A 25,363-nucleotide genomic window follows, 5' to 3' on the forward strand; every position below is an offset into this window, starting at 1 on the left:
GTGTATGTGTGTGTGTGTGTGTGTGTGTGTTGGGGGGGGGGTATGAATGAAGGGATGTTGTGTGTTTGCCTGAGAGCCAGTGTTTGATTGATGGCCTTTTTTTGGGCCATACGTCTGTGAGATTTCCCCGCCATCTGTCATGGCAACCGCTTATTGAGTGCCGTCTAATTGGCCTGGATGGCATTTCGGGCTGAAAAGGCACAGTTTCTTTTCACACGCACGCACGCACGCACGCACACGCACACACACACACACAGTATAAGAATGAAAGGTCATGAACCTCGGAGAACCCCATACTGGGGTCGTAGCCTCACATATATGAATGAAAACGACACAGTATCTGCCAGGGCTGGACAATTAACTTCAAATGTATCGAAACCGACCTTTAGAACCAACAACCGACTTAGTCTTGCTCATGTAGGTTAATCGAGAAGCTTTTTCTTTTTTTCCCCCGTTTTACATTAACAAATCCACATGGAAAAAAAAAATCTGGTTGATTTTCAGAAAAGTAGTAGATCTACAAGCTCAGCTTGTGGATCTGCTACTTTTGATACTTTTCTGTGAGGCTTTCTTATGATCAAGCAGGGCGTATATTTACAAGGAAAAATTGTACCCTTATCCATGAACATATGTGAAAAATAACTACTGTATGAGGTAAAACACAGCTATTTACTGATGAATGCAGCTTACATTTTAACCCATTAAGACCTGGAACTGTGTCATTTTTAGATTTGAGCTAAAAAGCATTATTTTACACTTTGGGCTATTCAAAAATAGCAGATCTACAAGCTCATAGCGCGGCACCGAGTGCCGCGCTACGAGCTTGTAGATCTGCTATTTTTGAAAATTTGTGAAAATGTGTGCAAATCTTTGAATATATATATTTTTAAAGCGAACATTTTAACTCAAATCTTTGCTTCTGGGGGTCCCTGGAACAAGATATTTTGATGGGCGTCCGCGGCCAAATACATATAATTTTGGGGGTCCTTGACATGAAAAAGATTGAGCACCACTGATATAGAAACTTAAGTTTTTCAGAAAACTGTTGAGATTTAGGAGACATGTAGAATCGGCTTCAGGTCTCAATGGGTTAATTATTATTTCCCCCCCTGTTTATTTTGTCATATATTTCCAAGTTTGTGTTCAGGGCTCTGACAGCTGCAAGCTCCTCCTAAGCCTTGAGCTACAGTGTGTGTGTTACAAGACTATTTGAAGTGGTCAAACAATAGAATGACATGTTCAGAGGCATCTTCCATAAACCCTAATGGTCTTGGACATTTGATAAAAAGCGGTTAAAGCCTCAATCTACAATTTCTTCACCTGGTTGGCAGTATGTAAGAACAGCAAGAACTTACGTTTAATTAGTATTACTGTAGATAATGCCTAAACATCATAATTTGACATATCGTGCCAGCTCTTTAGGAAACAAAGTGCTAGTGTGGGGGGTCTCTTTTCTTGCTGTTTCACAATTCACAGATCAGGACCCGGCCTCGTGAGATTTTATTTAGCTTTATTCCATGTGTATGTTTACAGCAGCAGTTCTCAAACCTTTTCATGTCAAGGACCCCCAAAATGACACTTATTAACCCGCAGACCTCCATTTCAAAAGATATGCCTCAGGGACCCCCATAAGCCAAGATTTTCACGGCTCTAGCAGTGATTTTTCAAACCATATTAATTTCAAGGACCCCCCAGTTTGACACGCGTTAGGCTACGGACCCCCGTTTAATGGCATTTCTATCTCTGGGACCCCAAATTCAATGTTAATTTAACTCTGAGAGTGTACACGGGTCCATTTGGTTCCTAACTATCTACCATTTAGCTGGGGACCCCCTGGAACTCCCTCAAGGACCCCTGGGGGTCCCCGGACCCCACTTTGAGAACCACTGGTTTACAGTATGTGTGTGTGTGTGTGTGTGTGTGTGTGTGTGTTTCAGATCGTGTCGGCGGTGCAGTACTGCCACCAGAGAAGGATCGTGCACAGGGATCTAAAAGTAAGAGTCACTGCAGTGCAGAGTTTTAACTGTCTGTGGATCAATGTCTGCTTAGAAAAGATGCTGTCACTGCTCTCCAGGGTATCGTCCACACACAGGCCAACAACATCCCTGTTCAACTGGAAAAGCTTCTCTGGCTACCGATCCGTGTTCAGGTTCTGCCTTTCTACCGTGTCTTATCTACAAGCACGGCGAAAATAGGAATGATCTACAATAGGGCTGGGCAATTAACCAAAAATAACCGATATTTAGAACCAAAAACCGACTTCATCTCGCTCATGTAGGTTAATCGCATAAATCGACAAGCAGGGTCTCAGGGGATTTTTTTTTTTTAATTTCTCATATATCAACAAATCGTCACAGAAATTTTGTATACATTTTTAATAATATCGACTAAATCGATTAGTTACAACCGTGTTATACTTTGTTGTACAAAAATAACAATAGCCGATCTACAAGCACAGAACGCGTCACAGTTTTTAAATAATGGTGATATTGATTTGAAGTCGTATCGCCCAGCCCTGATCTACAAGCTCACAAGCTTTTAGATCAATCACAGCACGTCCTGCAAAGCAGCGAAAGACAAATTTTCACGACGGATGACGTAGATATGCATCAATGGCAGTCAAGCGTTGGATTTGAAACGACGTAGATCTGCATCAATGGCAGGGAATGTGTTAATAGCGGTGTGGGCAGTCAGTCCTAAAGATCATATGAAAAAAAAAAATCTGATCTGCACTCTGAGCAAAGCCTGAGAACCCTGCTCCACGATCCTTTCTCCCGATTGGCTAATTCCTTAAGTCTTCTCTCTTCCTGACTGACCGGTACAGGCGGAGAACCTCCTGCTCGACGCCGACATGAACATCAAGATCGCCGACTTTGGCTTCAGCAACGAGTTCACCATCGGCAGCAAGCTGGACACGTTCTGCGGCTCCCCGCCCTACGCCGCGCCCGAGCTCTTCCAGGGGAAGAAGTACGACGGGCCCGAGGTGGACGTGTGGAGCCTGGGCGTCATCCTCTACACGCTGGTCAGCGGGTCACTGCCCTTCGATGGACAGAACCTAAAGGTGAGGACATTTTGGGCTTGTTGTCTCAATACCAGGCCTGGAAGTTAATCATTTTAGTGGCAAGGCCAGCAGGCCTTTTGGGACAAATGGACACATTTTTTTCCCCATGGAAATAATGAATTGAATTTAAGTGTTAATACTGTACATAGTTGATTTAAATTTAAAATACATAGTATAGCTATCAGTGAAATAAGTTAATTTAGTATTTGTTGGTATGTACAAATAACTTATATTTATAGAAAACCCTGAAAACATTAATATGCTCAGCCCTGGACTAATCAGAGTCACTCTAGAGACCTTTTTAAAGATGGGAATGGCCCCTCAAAATGATATGTATACATATCATTTTGAGGGGTATTAGGCTAAACCGAGGGGCACAGGGGCCACGGCCTTAATGGCGGCCATGAAATCCCTGCCCTGCTCTGTTCACGGCTCTATGCACAGCAGCCATATTGGAAAGAAATTGGGCCTCTTCATACTTCCCTAACAGGTGTTACCAATAATGCTAATTACGGTTCTGGTCAGACAGAGTCAGGGTGCTGATGTTGTGCATGTTGGCTCACTGGAAACACCAGTGGGTCTCAAAGTGTGGTCCAGGGACCCTCATGGTTCCTTGAGGGGGTTCCAAATGGCCCCTTACGGATGTATAACTCTGAGAGTGTACAAATGGACCCGGTCCATTTGGTTCCATTTGTACACTCACAGAGTTATGGGGGTCCTTGAAATTAAAAGGTTTGAGAACCACTGTGCTACACGAAATGGAACAGAGTCTTCATTAGTATCATTGGTAACACCTGTGAAGGAAGTAAGGAAGAGGCCCAATTTCCTTCCAATATGGCTGCTGTGCATACAGTATAGCCTATTGGCGACGACTGAAACAGGATTTTTCTTTTTAACAGGGAGCTGTTAGGGGTTAAGTGTCTTGCTCAGGAACCCTTGGACACCAGTGACCTTCTGATTACTAGACGACCTCTCTACCCACTCGGCTTTGGCCACCCCCAAAAATAAAAAATAAGAGCTATTAAGTTAAAAAACAAAAAAGATGTGCATTTTGCAACGTTCAGAATTCAGACTTTAAAATGTTGGTTATTTCTGCAGCGGCTTCATCTGTCGTAACCTAATGCATCTATCCCTGTGTGTGCTGTGCTGTGTAGGAGCTGAGAGAGAGGGTCCTCCGGGGGAAGTATCGCATTCCTTTCTACATGTCCACAGACTGTGAAAACCTGCTCAAGAAGCTGCTGGTCCTCAACCCGGTCAAACGAGGCAGTTTAGAGGTAATCCCCAAACATGCACGGCCTGTTGTAACGACAAGCCAAGCCAAGTCTAGCCGTCTATAAGAGGGTGTGTGTGTGTGTGTGTGTGTGTTGAATTAATCTCACAATCTATGGACCAATCAGCGCAAATCTTCTTGTGCACGCCGCCAGCAGGCCAACGTAGTAACCACCCCCACAAAGTTGTATTAAATTTTACGTTTTATACTTCTTTATTTTAATTTTAAATATAAATCTCTTATAAAACTCAATGAAACCTGGAGGGATAAGGGAGCTATGTATCATACATTGTACATTTTTCCTCTTGAATAACTGTAACCTTCGTACAGAGATCTACGCATCATCATCATGACTGTTTTTTTTTACTGGTTCTCAACCTTCTCTGGCCGTGACCCCCCCCAAATAATGATATTTGAGGCGTTACATTTACGGTTCTACAGATAAATATTGTGAAAATAGCCGATCTATAAGCTCACAGCTTGTAGATCTGCTATTTTCACAAATTGTCGCTTCACTGTCATCCGGGGGCCCCCTCAAAATCATGTGGGGACCCTCCTGGGGGCCCCGACCCACAGGTCGAGACCCACTGGTCTACAGTGGAGGGAGGGGGCGACGATTGGGGGGTGGTTGCGGTTTAGCCGTTACTTGTACAAGATGTCATAATGGCCCGGTCGGTAGAGGAGGAAGACGCGCGGCTCGCTTCCCTCGGGGAAGACGTGGTGGTTGACCGTCCCGCCCTCGCCGCGGTCCATGTACTCCACCAGCACGGGCACGTCCAGCGCCTGGGCCAGCGCGATGATGTGGATGTGGTCGCTCTCCCGGTACATGGGCTCCACCTCCTGCGAGCAGAACTCCTCGACGGAGCGCCCGCCCTCGATGAAGTGCTGGAAGAAGCCGCGCTCCCGCTTGAGGTGGCCCGACGTGAGCAGGCGCAGGTACACCACCACGTAGTCGGACGCGCCGCGGTCGTTGAAGGCGTCCAGGAGCTCCCGGAGGGCTCCTCCCGGCCGCTGCCGTTTCTCGCACAGCTCGATGGCGTCCATGTAGTACTTGTGGAAGTCCTCGATGGTGATCTCGGTGTAGCCCATGTCGAGCAGGTCCTGTTTGCTTTTGGCCGCCACGGCTTTCAGCCGCCGGAGGTCGTCGGCGGGGCCGCTCAGCAGGGCCTCGAGGTGCGCGAAGCCGAAGGCCCGGTAGAAGCAGTTCCCGTCGGGCCTCGTCATCCGGATGTGGGAGTACTTCCTGTGCAGGTCCTGGATCTTGAGCTGGTAGACGGTGTCGTCCTGGGCGTACTCTCTCTGCAGCACCGACAGCTCCAGTCTCTCCGACACCAAGGGTTTGTTGTTGGCGATGTCCTCCTTGATTCTGTCCTCTTGCTCGTTGATGGCCTTGTCGTACTCGAAGACGCTGAGCCCCTCCATCTGCGATGATTCCTGCGGCTCCTCGGCCATCTTTAGATAATGTTATACGTACTGTTGTTTATACATATACTTTCTGACTGACGTCACAGGCTGGCCAACATGAAGTCCCAAATCCACATTGGAGCCACGTAATTCCTATGTGGATCCTGAAGTCGGCATGATTCGATTAGCTTCTTTAAATAATGTTTGGGATAGGGATATGCCTGGCAATCGAGCGCAGCTAAATCATTCGGGAATGAATGACTGGTTTGAATGTTACTAATCGTATATAAATCGGTTCGGTTGTCATGAACTTATTAACGATGACGTGAAGACGTTATCAGAACGCAAATGGGCGTGGTGATTCTCATGGAAGTCGATGGCGGTCGGCATGGGTTCTTGAAACCTCGCCTAAATATGGAGTCGCGCGTCATAGACGTGTCATAGATGAAAGATGTCATGGAATGGGCTCATGAAGTCAGAGTTATTTTTTTTATCTATAATTTTTATCCCACGATTTTTGTAACCCATTTTTTTCACCCGGTGCCAATTTCCTAAGTGATCCTGGGCGCTACACCAGCCCTACACCAGCGCTACACCGATCCCCCACAGCCAGGGAGGCCAGGGCCGAGCTCATGCTTCCTTCAGTGCATGAGAGCCAACTGACCTTCTTGTCACCTGACAGGGGGGAGTTTCCCTGGTTGGACGTAGCGCGTGGAAGGAACACGTTATTCCAACCAGTTCCCTTCCCCTCCATCAGGCGCCCCGGCTGTCATGGGGGAGGCGGTATAGCGACCAGGATTACTACATGTTTTTGTGAGGGTATTAACTACCCTAGGAGACACGGGGAGAACATGCAAACTCCACACAGAGTAGGCCCTTTCGCCAACCCCACCCTGGGTATGGGCAAGTGGGAAGTCAGAGTTCTAATGGGAGCCACGCGGTCCCTTTTGACTATGATGTGCTTGTTGGTTCCATGTGCAGTGTACAGTATAGTACACACATGGGCAATGTTAATATCGCAATACTGATAAATTATTTATTTCAGCTGTTCCAAGTCCAAACATGCAAACATGACCCTCTATATTAGTAGCTTAATGACTTGTATAAAACTGCTATTGTCTTTTTTATGTCCAATATATGCATGCCTTCACCTTTCATTTTCCTCTTTTTACTCACTGCTGTTATCACCTCAGTTTGCTACTATTGGTGATAATTATTCTCACCAATCTATCCCTGAAGTATTATTCCTTGTATCTATATTCCTAGCTTCTTTTTTTTTGCCCCCATCAGCAAATCATGAAAGACCACTGGATGAACGTGGGCCACGACGAGGATGACCTAAAACCCTACATCGAGCCTGAGACAGACTTCAATGATACCTCCAGAATAGGTGAGACAAGTTTCAGTGACACCACGCACATTCAAGGCATAGTAAAAAGATCTAAGGATAAAACTAAGAAAACGCTTTGTTTAAAAAAATAAAACAGTTTTAACCCATTAAGAAGACCTTGAACGCATCTGTGTCACTTTTTCATTTGAGCTAAAAAGCATTATTTTACACTTTGGCTATTCAAAAATAGCAGATATACAAGCTTGTATACCTGCTATTTTGGAGAAATCTTGAAAATTTGTGCAAGTCTTTGAATATATATATTTTTAAAGTGAACATTTGTAACTCAAATCTTCGCTTCTGGGGGTCCCTGGAACAACATATTTTGAGATGGGGGTCCGCGGCCAAATACATATACCGTAAATTTCGGACTATAAGCCGCGACTTTTTTCCCATTTTTCGACCCTGCGGCTTATATAACGGTGCGGCTTATCTATGGATTTTTATAGCTAACGGCCACTAGGGGACCTCCTAAATCTAGGGATTTTACACCCGCGGCTTATAGTCCCGTGCGGCTTATATATGTACAAATCATTCAATTTAGCTGCTGCGGCTTATATTCAGGTGCGGCTTATAGTGCGAAAATTACGGTACATGTTGGGGTCCTTGAAGTGAAAAAAGTTTGAGAACCACTGACATAGCAACATAAGTATTTAAAAAAAAAACTGTTAGGATTTAGAAGACATTTGTAGAATCGTCTTAATGGGTTAAGTACATTTTTAAAGCATCAGTGTGTGTGTAGTGGTTTAGCATACTCCTTGAGCATTCAATACTAGAGCCCGCCGATTTGGCCAAATTGGGTACCGGCAGGCTGAACGTGTTAAAAAAAAAATCGGGACATATCGGCTGCACACCTTCCGATACCGATGTGGTCAACAAAGGCAGACGGATAAAGGCCGACACGTCGGCTCTTATTCGTTGCGCTGATCCAATCGCATTTCTTGTCTCGTGTCCACAGAGCTCATGGTAACCATGGGCTTCCCGAAGGCTGAGATCACAGAGTCTCTGCTGGGTCAGAAGTACGATGAGGTAATGGCTACGTACCTGCTACTGGGAAGAAAAGCTCCAGAGGTCAGTATCTCGAGCAACACTTAAATGGAACCTTGATGGCATTACCGCTAATGCATTTTGTTACATCACCGCGCCTCGTCATCACATTCCTCTGTCTGTGTGTGTGTGTGTGTGCGTTGCAGTTTGAAGGGAGCGAGCCCTTGCCCTCCAGCGGCCTCGGGCAGCGCCAGCGGCCCAACAGCGACATCAACAACAGCTCCAGCATCTCGCCGGCGCACCCCAAGGTGACGCGCAGCGTGTCGGCCAGCCAGAAGCAGCGGCGCTACAGTGATCATGGTGGGGATGATGATGGTGATGGTGGTGGTGTCGTAGAGAAGCCAAGTAAAGTAACCTCTCGTCCTTTCCCAGAGCTCGTGAGAGTGCTGTTTGAAGGTGCTTGCAGCATTAGGGGGGAGTTGCCCCTCTCTCAAGTCAACCTGGAAGGAATAGTGCTGTATGCGCAGCAGCCAATATTGGAAAGAAATTGAGGCCCTTCTTACTTCCTTCCTTAACAGGTGTTACCAATAATACTAATTAAGGCTCTGTTCCATTCTGGTCAGACAGAGTCAAGGTGCTGATGTTTGTGCATGTATTGGCTCACTGGAAACACCACGTGGGACTCAAAGTGTGGTCCAGGGACCCTCATGGTTCCAAATGGCCCCCTTACGGATGTGTAACTCTGAGAGTGTACAAATGGAACCAAATGGACCCTTACGGGTCCATTTGGTTCCATTTGTACACTCTCAGAGTTATGGGTGTCCTTGAAATTAAAAAACGTTTGGGAACCACTGTGCTACACGAAATGGAGCAGAGCCTTCATTAGTATCATTGGTAACCACCAACAACAATGTGATAAAACCCAGATAAGAACAATAGCACATTTATTGAACCCAAACCGTAGTTGTTACTTGTCTATTTACATTAGGGCTGCAACTATCGGTAATTTTCTTAGAGATTCATCTATTGATTACTTATCAAGTAGTCGAGAATGTGAACAAGCAACATTTTATATTTTTGTATATCAACGTGAAAAGAATCGAATAGTTTTGTGTTTGATTAACCAGGGACAAAAAGGTACACTTTATTTTTTCTCCACAAATCTATTATTTTTTATTATAATCAATTAAGAAAAAATATATATAATCCATTATATCGATTAGTCCGACTAACTGTTGCACCCCTAATTTACATTTAAAAAAAGCAGTGGTCCATTCTCAGCACTGTACTAGTCCTCCTGTCGCAACTTCCTCCTATTTCATGTGAGCTCACTGTGTTTGGCGCCATCTGCTGGCTTGGCTGCCTCCCTGCAGCTTCTTAAAAAGGACAGCACCCTCAAGCATGATGGGGGAATAATACTGAAGCCTGGCTTTGTACATGCTTGCCTTGTCCTTGTACCCTTTAGGAATGTTTGACAAACTGCCTTGTCCTGTACCCTGTAGGAGTGTTTGACAAACTGCCTTGTCCTCTACCCTTTAGGAGTGTTTGACAAACTCCTGATGCATAGTGTCTCTAAACTAGTCTAGACATAATATATACTGACTTGTGAAATCTGGCTTGGACTGGAGTGGCTTGGCATGATGCATTCGTTTTTATCAGGCTTACCAGGGACACTGTTAAAGGTACTGTAAGTGATACATGTTTTTGGTTATAATAAGTGTTAGAACAGCGCTATATTCTGAGAGTAAACGTTGCTGTAGTGGTTGTTCAGTAACAATGATCTCCACGTCTCTCCCAGCTCTTTAGTCAACAGACAGTACATGGGTTCTGTCTCCTGATTGGTTTAAATTGGTGGTTTTCTGTTTAACCCATTAAGACCTGGAACGCATCTGTGTCACTAAAAAGCATTATTTTGCACTTTGGCTATTCAAAAATAGCAGATATACAAGCTCGTAGCGCGCCACCGAGTGCCGCGCTACGAGCTTGTAGATCTGCTATTTTGGAAAAATCGTGAAAATTTGTGCAAATCTTTGAATATATTCTTTTAAAGCAAACATTAACTCAAATCCTTGCTTCTGGGGGGTCCCTGGAACAAAATATTTTGAGATGGGGGGGCCGCGGCCAAATTCATATCATTTTGGGGGTCCTTGACATGAAAAAGTTTGAGCACCACTGATATATAAACATATGTTTTTCAGAAAACCGTTTTAGAAGACATTTTGCAGAATCGGAACCTCAGGCCTCAATGGGTTAATAAAGAGCTGGAGACCCCATTTACTGACTTTTCGATCCTGTCAGTCTTTTTGTATGACCCCAGTTACTGAACAGACACTTCTATATCAATTATTACTGGGGGGGGACAGTGGCTCAGGGGTAGAGCGGCCGGAATGGGACCGCAAGGTTTGCGAGGTTCCCAGTTCGATCCCGGGCTCCCCCAGAGTTAGTGTCGAAGTGTCCTTGAGCAAGACGCTGGGCCTCTTCTTACTTCCTTCACAGGTGTCACCAATGCTCCCGATGAGCAGGTTGGTGCCTTGCCTGGTTTCCTCTGCCATCGGTGTATGAATGTGTGTGTGTGTGAATGGGTGAATGTAAAGCGCTTTGGATAAAAGTGCTATATAAATGCACCATTTACCATTTACTATCAGAATATAGAGCTGTGACTTTTTAACAAAGCACTTTGTTTTAACAAGAAAAAATATCACTTACACCTCAGCACCTTTAATTTCTTTGCAGTTTGTTTTCTAATCTCTCTCTCTCTCTCTACTGGGAACCCTGTAGTTGTTGATGCGGTGACAATGTTGAACATGGACAGGTTACACGGTGTGCACCCCGTGGTTTCAGCTTGTAATGTACTGCGTTTTTTGCTATTCGTTTCCGCAGTGGGTCCGTCCGTGCCGCCGACGGTGTCGTACTCGAAGCGCGGCCAGGCCCTGAGCGTGGAGAGCGACCACCGCGAGGAGTGGGAGGGAGCCCGCCGACTGGAGCTCAACACCTCGAAAGGAGACGTCCCCGCCTCGCCGATAGGCGGCGTGCAGGAGAGGAAGAAAACCGCCAGCACCGTGGGGGTGAGGAGGAGGAAGTGGGAGGTCCACTCGGTTGCGTCTCGAGTCTCTGAAATGGGCTCTATGCACACAGGCAGCCATGTTGGAAAGAAATTGGGCCTCTTCCTTACTTCCTTCACAGGTGTTACCAATGACTCTAATGAAGGCTCTGTTCCATTTCGTGTAGCACAGTGGTTCTCAAACCTTCTAATTTCAAGGACCCCCATTACTCTGAGAGTGTACAAATGGAACCAAATGGACCCTTACGGGTCCATTTGGTTCCATTTGTACACTCTCAGACTTACACACCCGTAAGGCGCCATTTGGAACCCCCTCAGGGAACCATGAGGGTCCCTGGACCACACCGTAAGACCCGCTGGTGTAGCAGAGTGTCTATAGTGAGTCAGCATGCACAATATCATCACCCTGACTCTGTTTGGCCAGAATGGAACACAGCCTTCATTAGTATCATTGGCAACACCTGTGATGGAAATAAGAGGAGGCCCAATATCTTTCCAATATGGCTGCTGTGCATAGAGCCTATATTGCGTCCACGTTTTCCCACGCTTGCGTCCTTTCCTCGCGTCTCTCCCACCGAGGATGTGTGGAGAGACGCAAGCAAATGGAGGACGGAGGAAAGCTTTGAAAGCCTTCCTCTGTGTACACACTCACATAATGCCTCCTAATCCTCACTCCTAGCTCATAAGAGACCTGGCATGACATGTCAAAATGGCGGTCGAACTTCCAGTTCAAATGAGGATATGAGGAGTGAGGAAATATCAGGCCAGAGAGAGGAAACCAGACAATCTGTGTCGTCCTCTTCCTCTGAAGTGACACGTGATTGAAGAAATGTCTGTTTCTGATTATAGCGGTGCAGCTGGACCTGTTGCTGCCTTGTATTCACAGGGACACAAGTATTACGCCCCTTTCATGAAACCTCATATGTCCAAAACTGTTACCTTTCAGGATTCAAATTCAACAACGGCAAAAGTAGCAGATATACAAGCTCGAAACGCGGCGCGAATGTAGATCTGCTACTTTTGGCGCTTTTGACGCTGTAATTTACGAAAAAACATAAATGTTAGAGTATGGAGATAAGAGGTTTCTGCCCGACAGCAACAATATAAAAAAGCATGCACTAATGCCCACTTCTCGGCCACCTTGTTCAATTTAGTCAAATGTTGTGCCGGAGTCATTCACATCATTGCCATTCTGCTGAAAGTCTTCCACAAAGGCTGCTCTCATGTAGGCTCTGTGCAGTGGTGGAAAAAGTACTCATATTGTTTATTTACGTAAAAGTATCAATACGTAATGCAGAAATACTCTGTTACACGTAAAAGTCCGGAATTCAAAATTGACTTGAGTAAAAGTACAAAAGCATTGGTATCAAAATGTACTTAAAGTACCAAAAGTAAAATTACTCATTAAGCAGAATGTCCCGTTTCACAAGTTTTCAAAAGTATAAAAAATCTTTTGAAAATAGCACATCTGCAAGCTCACAATGCATCGCGATGCGACGCATTGTGAGCTGGCGTGCCTGTTTTCTGGTTCCTGTTCAGTTCAGCAGCGGCAGATTTAAACCGGAAACACACCTGTGTGTGTGTCATAAAAAAAACACGTGTGTGTGTCATTTAAAAAGTGAAAGTATAGCTGCTATTTTGAGTTCTGAGAACACAGCCAGAATGACCACAGCCCACTTAGTTCTTGTTGTGAAAAAGAGCCCCTAGGTCCCCAGAGATCTCCCCTCCTCACCACTCTGAGCACAAAGAAGAGATTTTGGGCCGACCTTGAAAATGGCCGACCCAGAACAACTTCCAGTTCACATGAGGAGTGAGCAAATATCAAATAGGATACTTGAGATCAGTGTTGACAGTTTTGACAGCAGATTTTGATTTTGTTTTAGTCAGTCTTTTAAATAACATTCCATTTAGTTTCAGTCATATTTTAGTCATCTGAAATGTTTAACTTTTTGTCTAGTTTTAGTCAAGGCACCGCCATCAAGGCGGTGCCTTGATGGCGTCGTAATGGCTGATTTTACACTTGGTTGCATGCTGAAAATAGCCGATCTACAAGCTCACAACGTGTCGCGCTGCGACACGTTGTGAGCTTGTAGATCTGCTATTTTCAGAGTGCAACACCCGAGCGCAACCAAACATAAAATGACTTGTCTTTTAGTTCTACTGGATCTCTTCTCCACTCGTCCCTCACAAACATTTTAGTCTAGTTTTTATTTGTTGACGAAATTCTCAGTATATTTAGTCTTAGTTTTAGTCATTGTAGCTTAGTTTTATTTCGTTTTTATTTCGTTTTCGTCAGTGAAAAAAGGTAGTCGACGAACATTTTTCATCATAGTTTTAGTCGACGAAATCAACAGTGCTTGAGATGTACCCTCCATAAACACACACACCGTTTAAAACTCAGTGATGTTATGTTAATCAGTGCTCTCCATCTCTCAAGCAGACGAATGGATCGATGACTCGTAGGAACACGTATGTGTGTGAGCGAACCTCCACCGAACGCTACTCTGCTATTCCCAATGGCAAAGACAGCAGGTAAGTGCACACATTCACACATCTAGCAGTGTCCTTTAATCCAATAGATATGTAGCTAAAGGTAGGGTAAGTGATTTTCTTTTTAACCAAAAACATATCACTTACCGTATCCTAGCCAAAGGGCCTTTTTTGGCTGAAGTGGCAAATTTGGTCAATAGGTTTTTTAAGTTTTTCTAAAATATTGTCTATATATGCATACATTCATGAAACTACCTGCTGACCTTTGTCAGCTCATTGAGCTGACAAATGTTGGGCACATGCATATTTTATTTGAGGTTTGGCACTATTGAAATTGATGAAGAATAAGGCATTCTGACGTATACGCAAGCTTTGGTCCCATAAGTCATGCCTCCGAGCAGACGTGAGAAAGCCTGCGTCCAAATTCACGTTTATTTTTTTTGATGAATCAGACACCTAACGTAGGATTTTTTGTATAAACGCCGGTACGTTCAAAATATGGGCATAAACTGCTTAGTGAATCGGGCCCAATATGCACTACATCATAACGTCTCGTCGCCTACAGACCCCTCCGCAGTGCGCCGATATGTGATGTCCATTTCCAACTAAGGCTGGCGCACAGCTCTGTTAGGAAGCAAACAATTCATCACGTTGTCATATTGCTTAATGCAATACAGGATGAATTTAGCAGTGTCGTCGTCTGCAACGTTTGCTGTTGTAGGCTATTTGTTTTGTTATATTGCCAGCACGTCTCATAGTGACATTTATCGGTTCAGTCGGTCCACATAAAATCAAACTGGGTTAAGCTTGTACACAAGACCAGTCCACCCAACTCTAGATCTACAAGCTCAGAACACGTTTCATTTGTGCAAATCTTTGAATATATATATATATTTTTTTTAAAGCGAACGTTTGTAACTCAAATCTTTGCTTCTGGGGGTCCCCGGAACAAAATATTTGAGATGGGGAGTCCGCGGCCAAATACATACACATTTTGGGGGTCCTTGACATGAAAAATGTTGAGAACCACTGCTTTAGGCGTACAAAAACCCACAGTAAGTGTGTAGGATTGTCTTGTGATTGTGTGAGTGCTATCTTTTCATGTTCACCTGCTTTGTCCTTCCCTCTGTCTGTCTGTCTGTCTGTCTTGTCTGTCTGTCTGTCTGTCTGTCTGTCTGTCTGTCTGTCTGTCTGTCTGTCTGTCTGTCGGTCTGTCGGTCTGTCTGTCTGTCTGTCTGTCTGTCTGTCTGTCTGTCTGTCTGTCTGTCTGTCTGTCTGTCTGTCTGTCTGTCTGTCTGTCTGTCTGTCTGTCTGTCTGTCTGTCTGTCTGTCTGTCTGTCTGTCTGTCTGTCTGTCTGTCTGTCTGTCTGTCTGTCTGTCTTGTCTGTCTGTCTGTCTGTCTGTCTGTCTGTCTGTCTGTCCAGTTTAACGGAGGTGTCTGATAGCACTGCAGCCACTGCACTGACCTGTCTGTCTGTCTGTCTGTCCAGTTTAACGGAGGTGTCTGGTAGCACCACATCCACTGCACTGACCTCTACGCGCCCCCGCCATACCAAGTCCATGTCGGCATCAGGGCATCCCTCCAAGAGCACACTGCCCCCCATAGATGACAACACAGAGCTCAAATCCAGGTACGGGACCGCCTTAGCGGGATCACACAATTTCCAATACTTTTACTTCTACTCCACTACATCTCAGAGGCAAATATTGTACTTTTACTCCACTACAATTATTTGAAAACTTTAGTTACTAGTTACTTTTCAGATGTAAATTATTATATTATTAAACATACATCAACCACTTCAGCCCTATTTTACACCTAAGCTATTTGAAAATAGCCGATCTACAAGCTCACAACGCGTCGCGATGCGACGCGTTGTGAGCTTGTAGATCTGCTATTTGAAAATATTTTAGTGCTTTTACCTTTGGTACTTTTAAGTACATTTTGATGCCAATACTATTGTACTTTTACTCAAGTACATTTTGAATTCTGGACTTTCACTTGTAACAGAGTATTTTTATATTGCAGTATCGGTACTTTTACCTAAGTAAATAATTTGAGTACTTTTTCCACCACAGGAATACATGTAGAACCCCATGACTGGGTATATGTATAGGTCTTTACTGTCAAGTCATTGGTTCTCTGTCATAATCCGTTTTTTTTTTAAGAATACAGTGGTGGAAAAAGTACTCACGTTTTCTACTTAAGTAAAAGCATCAATACTGCGATAGTAGAAATACTCTGTTACAACAAGTGAAAGGCCTGCGTTCAAAATGTTACTTGAGTAAAAGTACAAAATTATCGGCGTCAAAATATACTTTGAGTACCCAAAGTAAAAGTACTTGCATGTTTGAAAATAGCAGATCTACAAGCTTGCGACGCGTTGTGAGCTTGTAGATCGGCTATTTTCAAATAGCCTACGTATAAAATAGGGCTAAAGTGGTTAATGTATGTTTCATAATATCATAATTTATATCTGAAAAGCAACTAGTAACTTATGTTGTCAAATAATTGTAGTGGAGTAAAAGTACTATATTTGCCTCTGAGATGAGATGTGTGGACTAGAAGTAAAAAGAAATACTCAAGTAAAGTAAAAATCACACCCAGTGTGAAGTGAGCGGTGCTATTTATGAGTTATTAATTGCATCATGCATCTCGGTAGCCAATCACAGCACGTCCTGCGAAGTGACTTGCTTACATTTTTTACATTATTATTAATTTCATCATGCGTCTCGCTAGCCAATCACAGCGCGTCTGCGAAGTTTGAAGTTAATTTCATCATGTGTCTCGCTAGCCAATCACAGCACGTCCCGCAAAGCTTAGCCTATGGGCGTGTTTTCCACAGCATGGTGTCACAGCGAAAGACACATTTTCACGACGGAAAGAAAAACTTTCACCACGGATGGGTCCTAAACCCTGTTATAGGAGCGGTTGCACCGCTCAAAAATATGTCAAAATTGTACTTAAGTACAGTACTTGAGTAAATGTACTTTGTTACTTTACACCTCTGGCCTTGTTCTTCCCCTGTTTCTCAGCTCGTCTCCGCGAGGTCCGTCTACGTCTCCGTCGGCGCACAGCATCAGCACGCCGGAGAAGAACCGCTTCCCCCGCGGGACCACCAGTCGGAGCACTTTCCACGGGGCGCAGCTCCGAGACCGCCGCAGTGCCACGTACAACGGGCCGCCCGCCTCGCCCACGCTGTCCCACGACACGGGGGCTCTGGCCCAGCAGCGCAGGGGCACCTCCACTGGTATCATCAGCAAGATCACCTCCAAGTTTGTGCGCAGGTCAGTGGAGGTGGAGCTGTCCTCCTGGCCAGCTCTGTGGTCTATTCTAGACCTTTTCCTGTGCGCTCACTGCACACACACTGTCACTATACACACTAGTGATGAGCGGGCTGACCCGTAACCCGCGGGTCAACCCGCGGCACGGGTGGTCGAGTCAGGATTTCAGAGCCAATTATGCGGGCTGCGGGTGAGCGGGTCAGCCGCTCTCACACGCAAAAAAAAAACTATTTTGAACAACATGCTTGTTTATTTAGCCCATGACAATGTTGTTCTACTAATATTTAAAGCGACTTTGGGTACTTAAAAGAGCGCTATATAAATCTGAGCTATTATGATGATGATTATCTTTTTTTTCCCACCGCGGGTCGTGGGGCGGGTTGAGCCATAGATTTATATATGGGTTCGCGGGGCGGGTTGAGGCGGGTTGGGTTCCGTGGCGGGGCGGGTCATGAAAAAACCCGACCCACACATCACTAATACACACGTGTCCATGAGGACACACTCGCTATTACACAGATGTTGTGTACCATGTCTGTGGTGTGGTTGTCCCTTAAAGTACTGGTTCTCAAACGTTTTCGTGTCAAGGACCCCCAAATTGATATGTATTTGGCCACTGACCCCCATCTGAAAATGTTTTGTGCCAGGGACCCCCCAGAAGAAAAGAGGTGTGTAAGAGAAAAATCAAAATTATTCAAAAAAGAATAAAAGGTTTTTCAAAAATGCTCAAAAATAGCAGATGTACAAGCTCGCACTGTGAGCTTGTATATCTGCTATTTTTGAATACTCAACGTTTAAAGCATTTTGCTGGGGACCCCCTGGAACCCCCCCAAAGACTGCTGGGGGTCCCCGGACTCCACTTTCAGAACCACTGCCTTAAAGTATTATGACACTTTGGTAGAGGTTTGGGTTGTGCAGTTACATTGCTGTGATGTGTCACTCCAAATAATGGTCAGAACTCCCCCATTAATGTACATTACACGGTGAAACGGCTCTCACAGTCACACTCTTAGCACACATACATTTGTAGCTACTATTAAAGATATCTCACTAATTGGAGTTCATGACGAGGTACAAACACAGCCCAAACCTCTACCATAGTGTCAATGTGACATAAACCGATGACGTACAGTAGACACATGTACTACAGCCTCTGCCACCAGATGGCCACTAGGGGGCAGCGGCCCCAAGAACTGCTGAGAACTAAGCCGTTGCAGTGAATTCTGGGTATTGTAGGTCAGACAGAAAAGCACCATAATTCAGAATTGGACTGAAAACAAACATATTTTTACAGTGGGATATTCTTTTAAGGAATTCAATGTGTTCTCTGCGTGCCGTATTGTTATTCTTTAGAAGAGTTTAACACACACCACTGTAAATGATGATAAGTGACTTCTGAGACTGTTCAGGTAACCCCTTAACCCCTTCACACTGATAAGAACCAGTATGCGCGCGCAGGCCGGCACCAAATGAAACCAAATTCTGTCAGGTCTCGCTAGGACGCGCCTCACTAGCCAACACAGAAGAGGAGATTGAATGAACCGAAACCAGCGCCACCCCAGAAACAATTATGTTTGGAATTGATTGCATGAAACAATCACCTGTGCGTCCGGTCTCAATGTTGGTAAACAAATAATTGGTCTATGGATTCAGCCCTTAATGATGGGGCCATTCTTCGTATTGAACTGAGCAATGTAAAGTCATTGTGCTGCAGCCAAGGGCAGCATTACTGTCCCTCCCACTCTGTCTCTCTGTCTGTTTGAAACGCATTCTCCACTGGCTCTGTTTCCACTGACTCACATTAACCCATTCAATCCAGGAACGCATACCGTGTCATTTTAGATTTGTAGCTATAACCGTTATTTTTATACTTTTGGGCTATTTTCTTTTAAAATCGTGAAAATGTGTCCAAATCTTTGAATATATTTTAACATTTTTAACTCTTTAAATCATTGCTGGGATTCTACAAATGTCTTCCTAACAGTTTGTTGCTATAATATCAGTGGTTCTCAAACTTTTTTTTCATGTCAAGGACCCCCAAAATGATATGTATACGCCTGCGGACCCCCATCTCAAAATATGTAGTTCCAGGGACCCCCCAGAAGCAAAGATTTGAGTTAAAAATGTACATATAATATTCAAAAATAGCCCAAAGACATCTAAAATGACATGGATGCGTTCCCGGATCTTAATGGGTTAACAACTGCTACTCTTTTGCACCCGCCGTGCCCCAGCAGCAGTCGGATAAAGACTTCTGTTATTCATAACATAGTCAGTTCTTTGTGTCACACTCATGCCATCCGGTAGAACAGTGGTTCTCTCAAATATTTTCATGTCATGGACCCCCGAATGATCCCTCCCCCCCATTACAGATTTGGTGGTGTTAAAATGTTTCCAAAAGTATTCAAAATTGTCAATATAATTTCTTTAAAGCTGATCTATACTCTCACATCGCGTGGCGTCGTGATGCGTTGTGATTTTAACCAAACCAAAGTATAAAATAGGGCTAAAGTTGTTCGACTAATTTGATGCAATATTAACTCATTGAGTGCCATTGACGTGTTTCACGTGTTTTACCGCAATGGCACAACGTGCCTAATAACGTGTTTTTTTTTCCTTTTTTTTTATGTTCAGAAACCCAAAATATGCTCCATTCACTCCTTGTTTAACTTATTACTGAAAAAGGCTGTATCTCGGCTCCAAAGCACTTTTTTTTTACTATGAATTTTTGGCCCAGACATGCTATTTTCAACATCAGACAATTAACGTCAACAAGGTCGCGAAGACCTCGTTGACATTTGTGAAACCACACAGTGCAACCCTCAGTGATTAGCACCCATCAGGGGATCGATTATACTGGAGAAACATAATTCTGTGACTACTTGAAAATCTAAGATGAATTGAAAAATCTCTGGCACTGGGACCACATAGCCAGAAATAATTCCGGCACTAGAAGAAGCTGACGGTGATGATTCTTCCTCTGCTTCTCTCCCTCCCTGCATAGAGCTCTGTCTTTCAGGTCAACTCAGAGGTAGGACATCACAACGCTTGCTGCACCTGACTGCCCCCCCCCCCCCTTGTCCGAGACCTCTCTGTGCCCACCATGGCCCTTAACCCCCTTACGTACTTGCCCCATTTGACACCCCCCCTGTCTACTGACACCCTGGGTGTGTGCGGTGTGTTCCCCCTGTCTCGCCACCACTCCCCATCTGAAGCTAAACCAAGAGTTGGAAACCCCCACCGTCCCCCCACCCAACCAAACCGCCAAGCTTGTCCTGTTCTCGCCACTAAAAACCGGGTTGTTGTCCTTCCTCTCCATTACTCCCCCCTCCTCCTCCTCTCTCACCCTCAGTGCGTCTTGAAGGGATCGAGCTAATTTCGGGGGGGGGGGCTCTTGTGTAAAAGGCCGTTTCGTGTCGGGGCGGGGAGCGAGTGACGCGCCTTAGTAATTCGTTTTCGACGAGAGACGGGCGATTATGAGGGGGGGAGAGGCAAGCGGGGCGCGGTCCCGTGAAATTCTCGCGCTCGTTTCGGCCGGCGGCGAGAACTGGATTTTTGCGGTCAGCTTTTTTTTCCCCGCTACGCGCAGGGAGGGACAAAACGTCAACGATCGCGGCGATCCCCGCTGATACAAGCGAGATCGGCTCTCGCTCCCCCTGTCTGAAACAGCCTTAAGATTTGATATAGCCCCCCCCCCCCCCCCTCCCCCCACCTTTCCGTTCCTCTCAGACCAGTGGAGGATTAAGGAAAGGGTGGCAAGGAGAAGGGGAATCGTTGTGTGCACTGACTGACCCCTCCCCCCCCCCCCCCCGCCCCTCCCTGACACCCAAAGGAGTGTGGATTCTTTCCTGGCATGATGCCTTGTTTGACCACACCCTCGCTGTGTCCTGGTCATGATGATGAGGGGGGGGTGAGGGGCGGTGGCGGGGTGGAGATGCTTTTGGTTTCGTTGAGTGTAACGGTTGTATTCCTGGTTTTATTTCAGGGTGCCTAGTGAGGGAGAGGCCAGTGCCAGGACAGAAACTCCAAGGTGAGAACTTTTTTTTTTTCAAACCGAGATGAGCGTTCACTGAGTAACCTGTAACCAGGGTTGCCAGATCTGCTTATTATAATTTCCCAGCAAGATTTTATTTGAAAATAGCCGATCTACAAGCGCGTTGTGAGCTTGTAGATCTGCTATTTTCAAATAGCTGATGTACATGTTAAAGTACTCATGTGGCCTATAGTTGCTTCTTTTGGGCTGGTTTTCCTAGACCTGGTTGCTTGTTTCTCTCACAGAATCTGGCAACACTGCCTGTAACCCAAATTATTAGCTTAATGTGCAACATTGTTTTCTCACTCAACAGTAAACAAACCAACACACAGTAAAAGTGCATACGGGTATCTGCACATTTCTAAAGTGACAATTGAATGACCTCTAAGACATTTTTAATACCCAATTGGCCCAAATGTCAAACATTACGTAAGAAAGAAAATGGCCTCACAACACCTCGCAGTGCGAGCCGTTTATCTGTGGAACCGGGTCAAACTAAATGTAATGACTTTGAGGTACTTTTACTTTACTGGAGTATTTCCAATTGTATATACTTTTGCTTTTATTCCACTACATCTCAGAGCCAAATATTGTACTTTTACTCCACTGCAATTATTTGAAAACTTTAGTTAGTAGTTACTTTGCAAATATAAATTATTACATTATAAAACATACATTAACCACTTTAAACCTATTCTATACCTAGGCTATTTGAAAATAGCCGATCTACAAGCTCACAACGCGTCGCGATGCAAGCTTGTAGATCTGCTATTTTCAAACATGTTAGTACTTTTACTTTTGGTACTTTAAGTACATTTTGATACCAATACTTTTGTACTTTTACTCAAGTGAATTCCTGACTTTTACTTGTAACAGAGTACCTTCTACAGTGCAGTATTGATACTTTTACTTAAGTAAAACATTTAAGTACTTTTTTCCACCACTGCCTCCCTCAACATCTCTCTCTTTCCCCTCTTTCTCTCTACCTAACCTCTCTATCTATCTTTTTCTCTATGAATCTCCCTCTCTCCCCCTCCCCTCACCCTGGCCTCTCTCTCTCTCTCTCTCTCTCTCTCTCTCTCCAACCTTCCACCACAGGAGCGCGTCGGGCGACGCCAAGGACGACGGCAGCGGCGGCGGCGGCCGCGACTCCAAGCCCCGCTCGCTGCGCTTCACCTGGAGCATGAAGACCACGTCGTCCATGGAGCCCTCGGAGATGATGCGCGAGATCCGCAAGGTCCTGGACGCCAACAGCTGCGACTACGAGCAGCGCGAACGCTTCTTGCTCTTCTGCGTGCATGGCGACGCGCGCGCGGACAACCTGGTCCAGTGGGAGATGGAGGTTTGCAAGCTGCCCCGCCTCTCGCTCAACGGCGTGCGCTTCAAGAGGATATCGGGCACGTCCATCGCCTTTAAGAATATTGCCTGCAAAATTGCCAATGAGCTCAAACTGTGACGGCGGATTGGAAAGGGAGGGAGCCTCTTGTGGAGTGAAATAAAGCTCTGGTCTCGGGGGGGGTTTTCGTCGTGACATCGTCGTGAAACCGGGTTTTAGTGTTTTTTGACTGCCTAGCGAGGCAGAGGAGATTCAGCAACACCGGATAAAAAGGACCTCAAACCGAGCAAGAATCATCAGGGTTGGAAACTGTGGGGGCTGGTAGAGCGTGCAATACTGGCCATGAATGTACTGTACTGGACAGGGTAGTGTGGACACGACTGGAGAGATAGTTAACGTTACTGCTATAGGTTTAAACCTCTAAAAACGGCGGAGAGATAGCAAAAAAAAAACAACTTGACCCCCCCCCCCATCTTCTCTTTATCTTCCGTCCAAACCCTCTCTCTCTCTCTCTCTCTCTCTCTCTGTCTCTGTCTCTCTCTCTCTCTCTCTCTCTCTCTCTCTCTCTCTCTCTCTAGCCCCGGTTCATGCTTCTTCGCACGGTGGCGTCGCGGACTCAATATAGCCGATCTGTAAGCTCACAATGGGTTGTGGGGCTTATATAGATCGGCTATCTTAGGTCAGAGGCTGTCGTACATCGGAGCATAAATTAGGCTTATCTCTCTCACTCTCTCGCTCTCAGCCTGTCTCTGTCTCCCTCTCTCTCTCTCTCTCTCTCTCTCTTGCCCCCCTCTCTCTCTCTCTCTCCCTCTCTTGCCCCCCTCTCTCCCCCCCCCCCCCCCCTCTCTCTCTCTCTCATTAAGCGCTGCTCGTTGGCATAAAGACTCATTCATGTAACACAATGCAGTATGCAAACTGGAAAGATCATCATCCCGGCAATAAGGTTTTTGCATCTCTTTTTAATACCAGACCTACTCTCTCCTCCTCTCGCTGAAATATCTCATTAAAGAAATAACTGAACGCTAAACTAAAAAAATAGCCCCGCTTTTCCACCTGTGTTAAGTCCATATATAGATCAGGCTGGATCTCATAACTAGAGCTATGTAAAAAAGTAAAAAAAAGAAATCCAACAAAAAAAGAAAAGAATTGTACTGTATGCATTAACATCTGCAGGTACTGTATTGTATATTGGTTTTGAGTTGTGTACAGAATTTTATTGTCAATACCGTGTCTTTATTTTTTCTTCAGATTCGACGTTTTTTTTTTTTTTTTTTTCCTAATATAATTGATGTCTCTTAGAACATTATCCTTTTTGCTCTGTGAGTTTTCGTCTTTTTTTTTTTATTCCTTTTTTCTTTTCTTTTTTAAGAGTCACCATATGAAAATAGTGTTTTGAATTTTTATTTAAGGAGCACTAAATTATTTTGTGGAACATCGAGGGATGTGTTCAAACTTCCCTTTTTGCCTTTTTCCCCCCCCACCCGTCATATTGCTCTTGTTTTATTCGCCTAAAGAAAAGAAAGAAGATTAAAAAAAGAAAAACCCACACTAAGTTGCACCATGTAGACCTGAGTAGTAAGTTCAGTTAAAACTGAAAATATGTTCACTTTATTTTTTTTTTATTTTTTCCCTCGCAGCAGCGGGTCCGGGGATATGGAGACCCTGCTGCCGTTGCACAAAGTTTCCAGAGCGATGTGTATGAACATGAGAGAGCGCGCACACACACACACACACAAACATTCTTTCATGTTAGTTTCAAAGGTTCGAAATGACATTAAAAGCTGGGTTTAAATTGGAAACCTATAAGTGTGTCCTGTGTTTGAAAATATCTGACCTGCGAGCAATTAGCAATTAGCTGACCTACAAGCTCACAAAGCGTCGCGGACGCGACGCTTTGTGAGCTTGTAGGTCGGCTAATTGCTGTGCTCTCGACACCATCATACGACGGAGCGTAAATTAGGCTTAAAGGACCATTCCACCCATTTTCAACCTTATCATATAATTGGTCCTCACTAATGCTCATTGTAAGACGTTTCCGTCTTATTCAGCTTGTGTCTCAGAGGGCTGTGCTGCGTACAGTTCAGAAACTCGCCTGCCAGTGACATCATCGGCAGGCAGGTTTGGTTCATTTCAAACAAGATTTCAACCCTCTTCTTTTTTTTTCTTCTTCTATTAATGCAAGAGCAATGTCTTCTGTTTCTATTCTCTCGCATCAATACAAATCTCATTATGAGCATTAGAGAGGACCAGTTATATGAAGATGAGGTTGAAAATGGCCGAAGCGGTCCTTTTTAGAGAGAGAGAGAGGGGACAGGACTCGAACCAACACGCCCGGCAGTGCAGCAAGTCGTCGGGGAAAGACGCAACTTGTGTATCAGACCGAGGCTTTTCCACAGAAACTAATGTAGTCCTGGCAATGGTGTGAGTGTGCAGGTACTTGTATATCTCCTCGCTTGTTTGTGTTCCTTCTTATTTTTTTCAGGTTTTTTTTTCTTTTCAGTTTTTTAGCTGATTTTATTGTATTTATTCCATTACATTGTAATGTGCTGCTTTGTAGAATTGAGGCGTGCACTTTGTTGGAGAAAAATAAAAAGGATTTTATTTGTTTGTATTTATTAGATTTTTATTTCTATGCCGTCCGAATGCATTATTTACCCAGCTACGTTAAAAGCTGCACTCCGTGACTTTCATGTCCTCAAACCCGGGTCCCTTGCGTCTACTGCTAATACAGAAAGCCTGTTTGGGCAGAGGATATTTTGCGTTTCGAGCTTCACGCAGTACCTCATGTCAACCAGTAGTGGTCCTACCGGCCCCACGTGACCCAAATGTCTCAGCTACAACCACCACATTTGTGTTAGTTGTATTTCATTAACATTTATTCTACCATGCAGATTGGTTCAAATTACTTATAGTCTCAGCCAGGTCGAAAGGCATGGCGAGAGAGTATGTTTTGCCCCCTGTCCGTCCGTCCGTGTCTCCGTGTGTGGGTCTTTCAGATTTTTCATATTCCATTCTGATTGGCTAAAAATGGCTTCCAAAGTTTGCT

At 44.8% G+C, this 25,363-nt stretch overlaps 2 protein-coding genes across 8 annotated transcripts in view; one reads left to right on the forward strand and one right to left on the reverse strand.

The window, feature by feature from the left end:
* The window catches only part of mark1 (MAP/microtubule affinity-regulating kinase 1), an 86,787-nt gene extending 61,859 nt beyond the window's left edge, over positions 1-24,928 (forward strand). The window contains exons 7-18 of one of the 7 annotated variants that reach the window (XM_084076445.1): positions 1,938-1,994; positions 2,825-3,061; positions 4,216-4,335; positions 7,026-7,125; positions 8,084-8,196; positions 8,319-8,517; positions 10,993-11,177; positions 13,611-13,705; positions 15,088-15,294; positions 16,700-16,951; positions 20,943-20,978; positions 22,080-24,928. In XM_084076445.1, the coding sequence (XP_083932571.1) occupies positions 1,938-1,994; positions 2,825-3,061; positions 4,216-4,335; positions 7,026-7,125; positions 8,084-8,196; positions 8,319-8,517; positions 10,993-11,177; positions 13,611-13,705; positions 15,088-15,294; positions 16,700-16,951; positions 20,943-20,978; positions 22,080-22,437 (1,959 nt within the window). In that variant the 3' untranslated portion in view covers positions 22,438-24,928. Of the gene's footprint in view, positions 1-1,937; positions 1,995-2,824; positions 3,062-4,215; positions 4,336-7,025; positions 7,126-8,083; positions 8,197-8,318; positions 8,518-10,992; positions 11,178-13,610; positions 13,706-15,087; positions 15,295-16,699; positions 16,952-20,933; positions 20,979-22,079 lie in introns of all 7 variants that reach the window. The other 6 variants (XM_084076443.1, XM_084076447.1, XM_084076444.1 and 3 more) reach the window with 6 other exon arrangements.
* LOC311058916 (ubiquitin thioesterase OTUB1-like) lies at positions 4,974-5,783 on the reverse strand (the record flags this gene model as incomplete). Its single annotated transcript, XM_084076456.1, has 1 exon — positions 4,974-5,783. One exon carries the CDS (start codon positions 5,781-5,783, stop codon positions 4,974-4,976), a length of 810 nt encoding a protein of 269 aa, XP_083932582.1.
* Positions 24,929-25,363: the final 435 nt, after the last annotated feature.

This window comes from Gymnoscopelus microlampas, assembly GCF_963454915.1.
Source record: "Gymnoscopelus microlampas genome assembly, chromosome: 13".
Classification (NCBI taxonomy): Eukaryota; Metazoa; Chordata; class Actinopteri; order Myctophiformes; family Myctophidae; genus Gymnoscopelus; species Gymnoscopelus microlampas.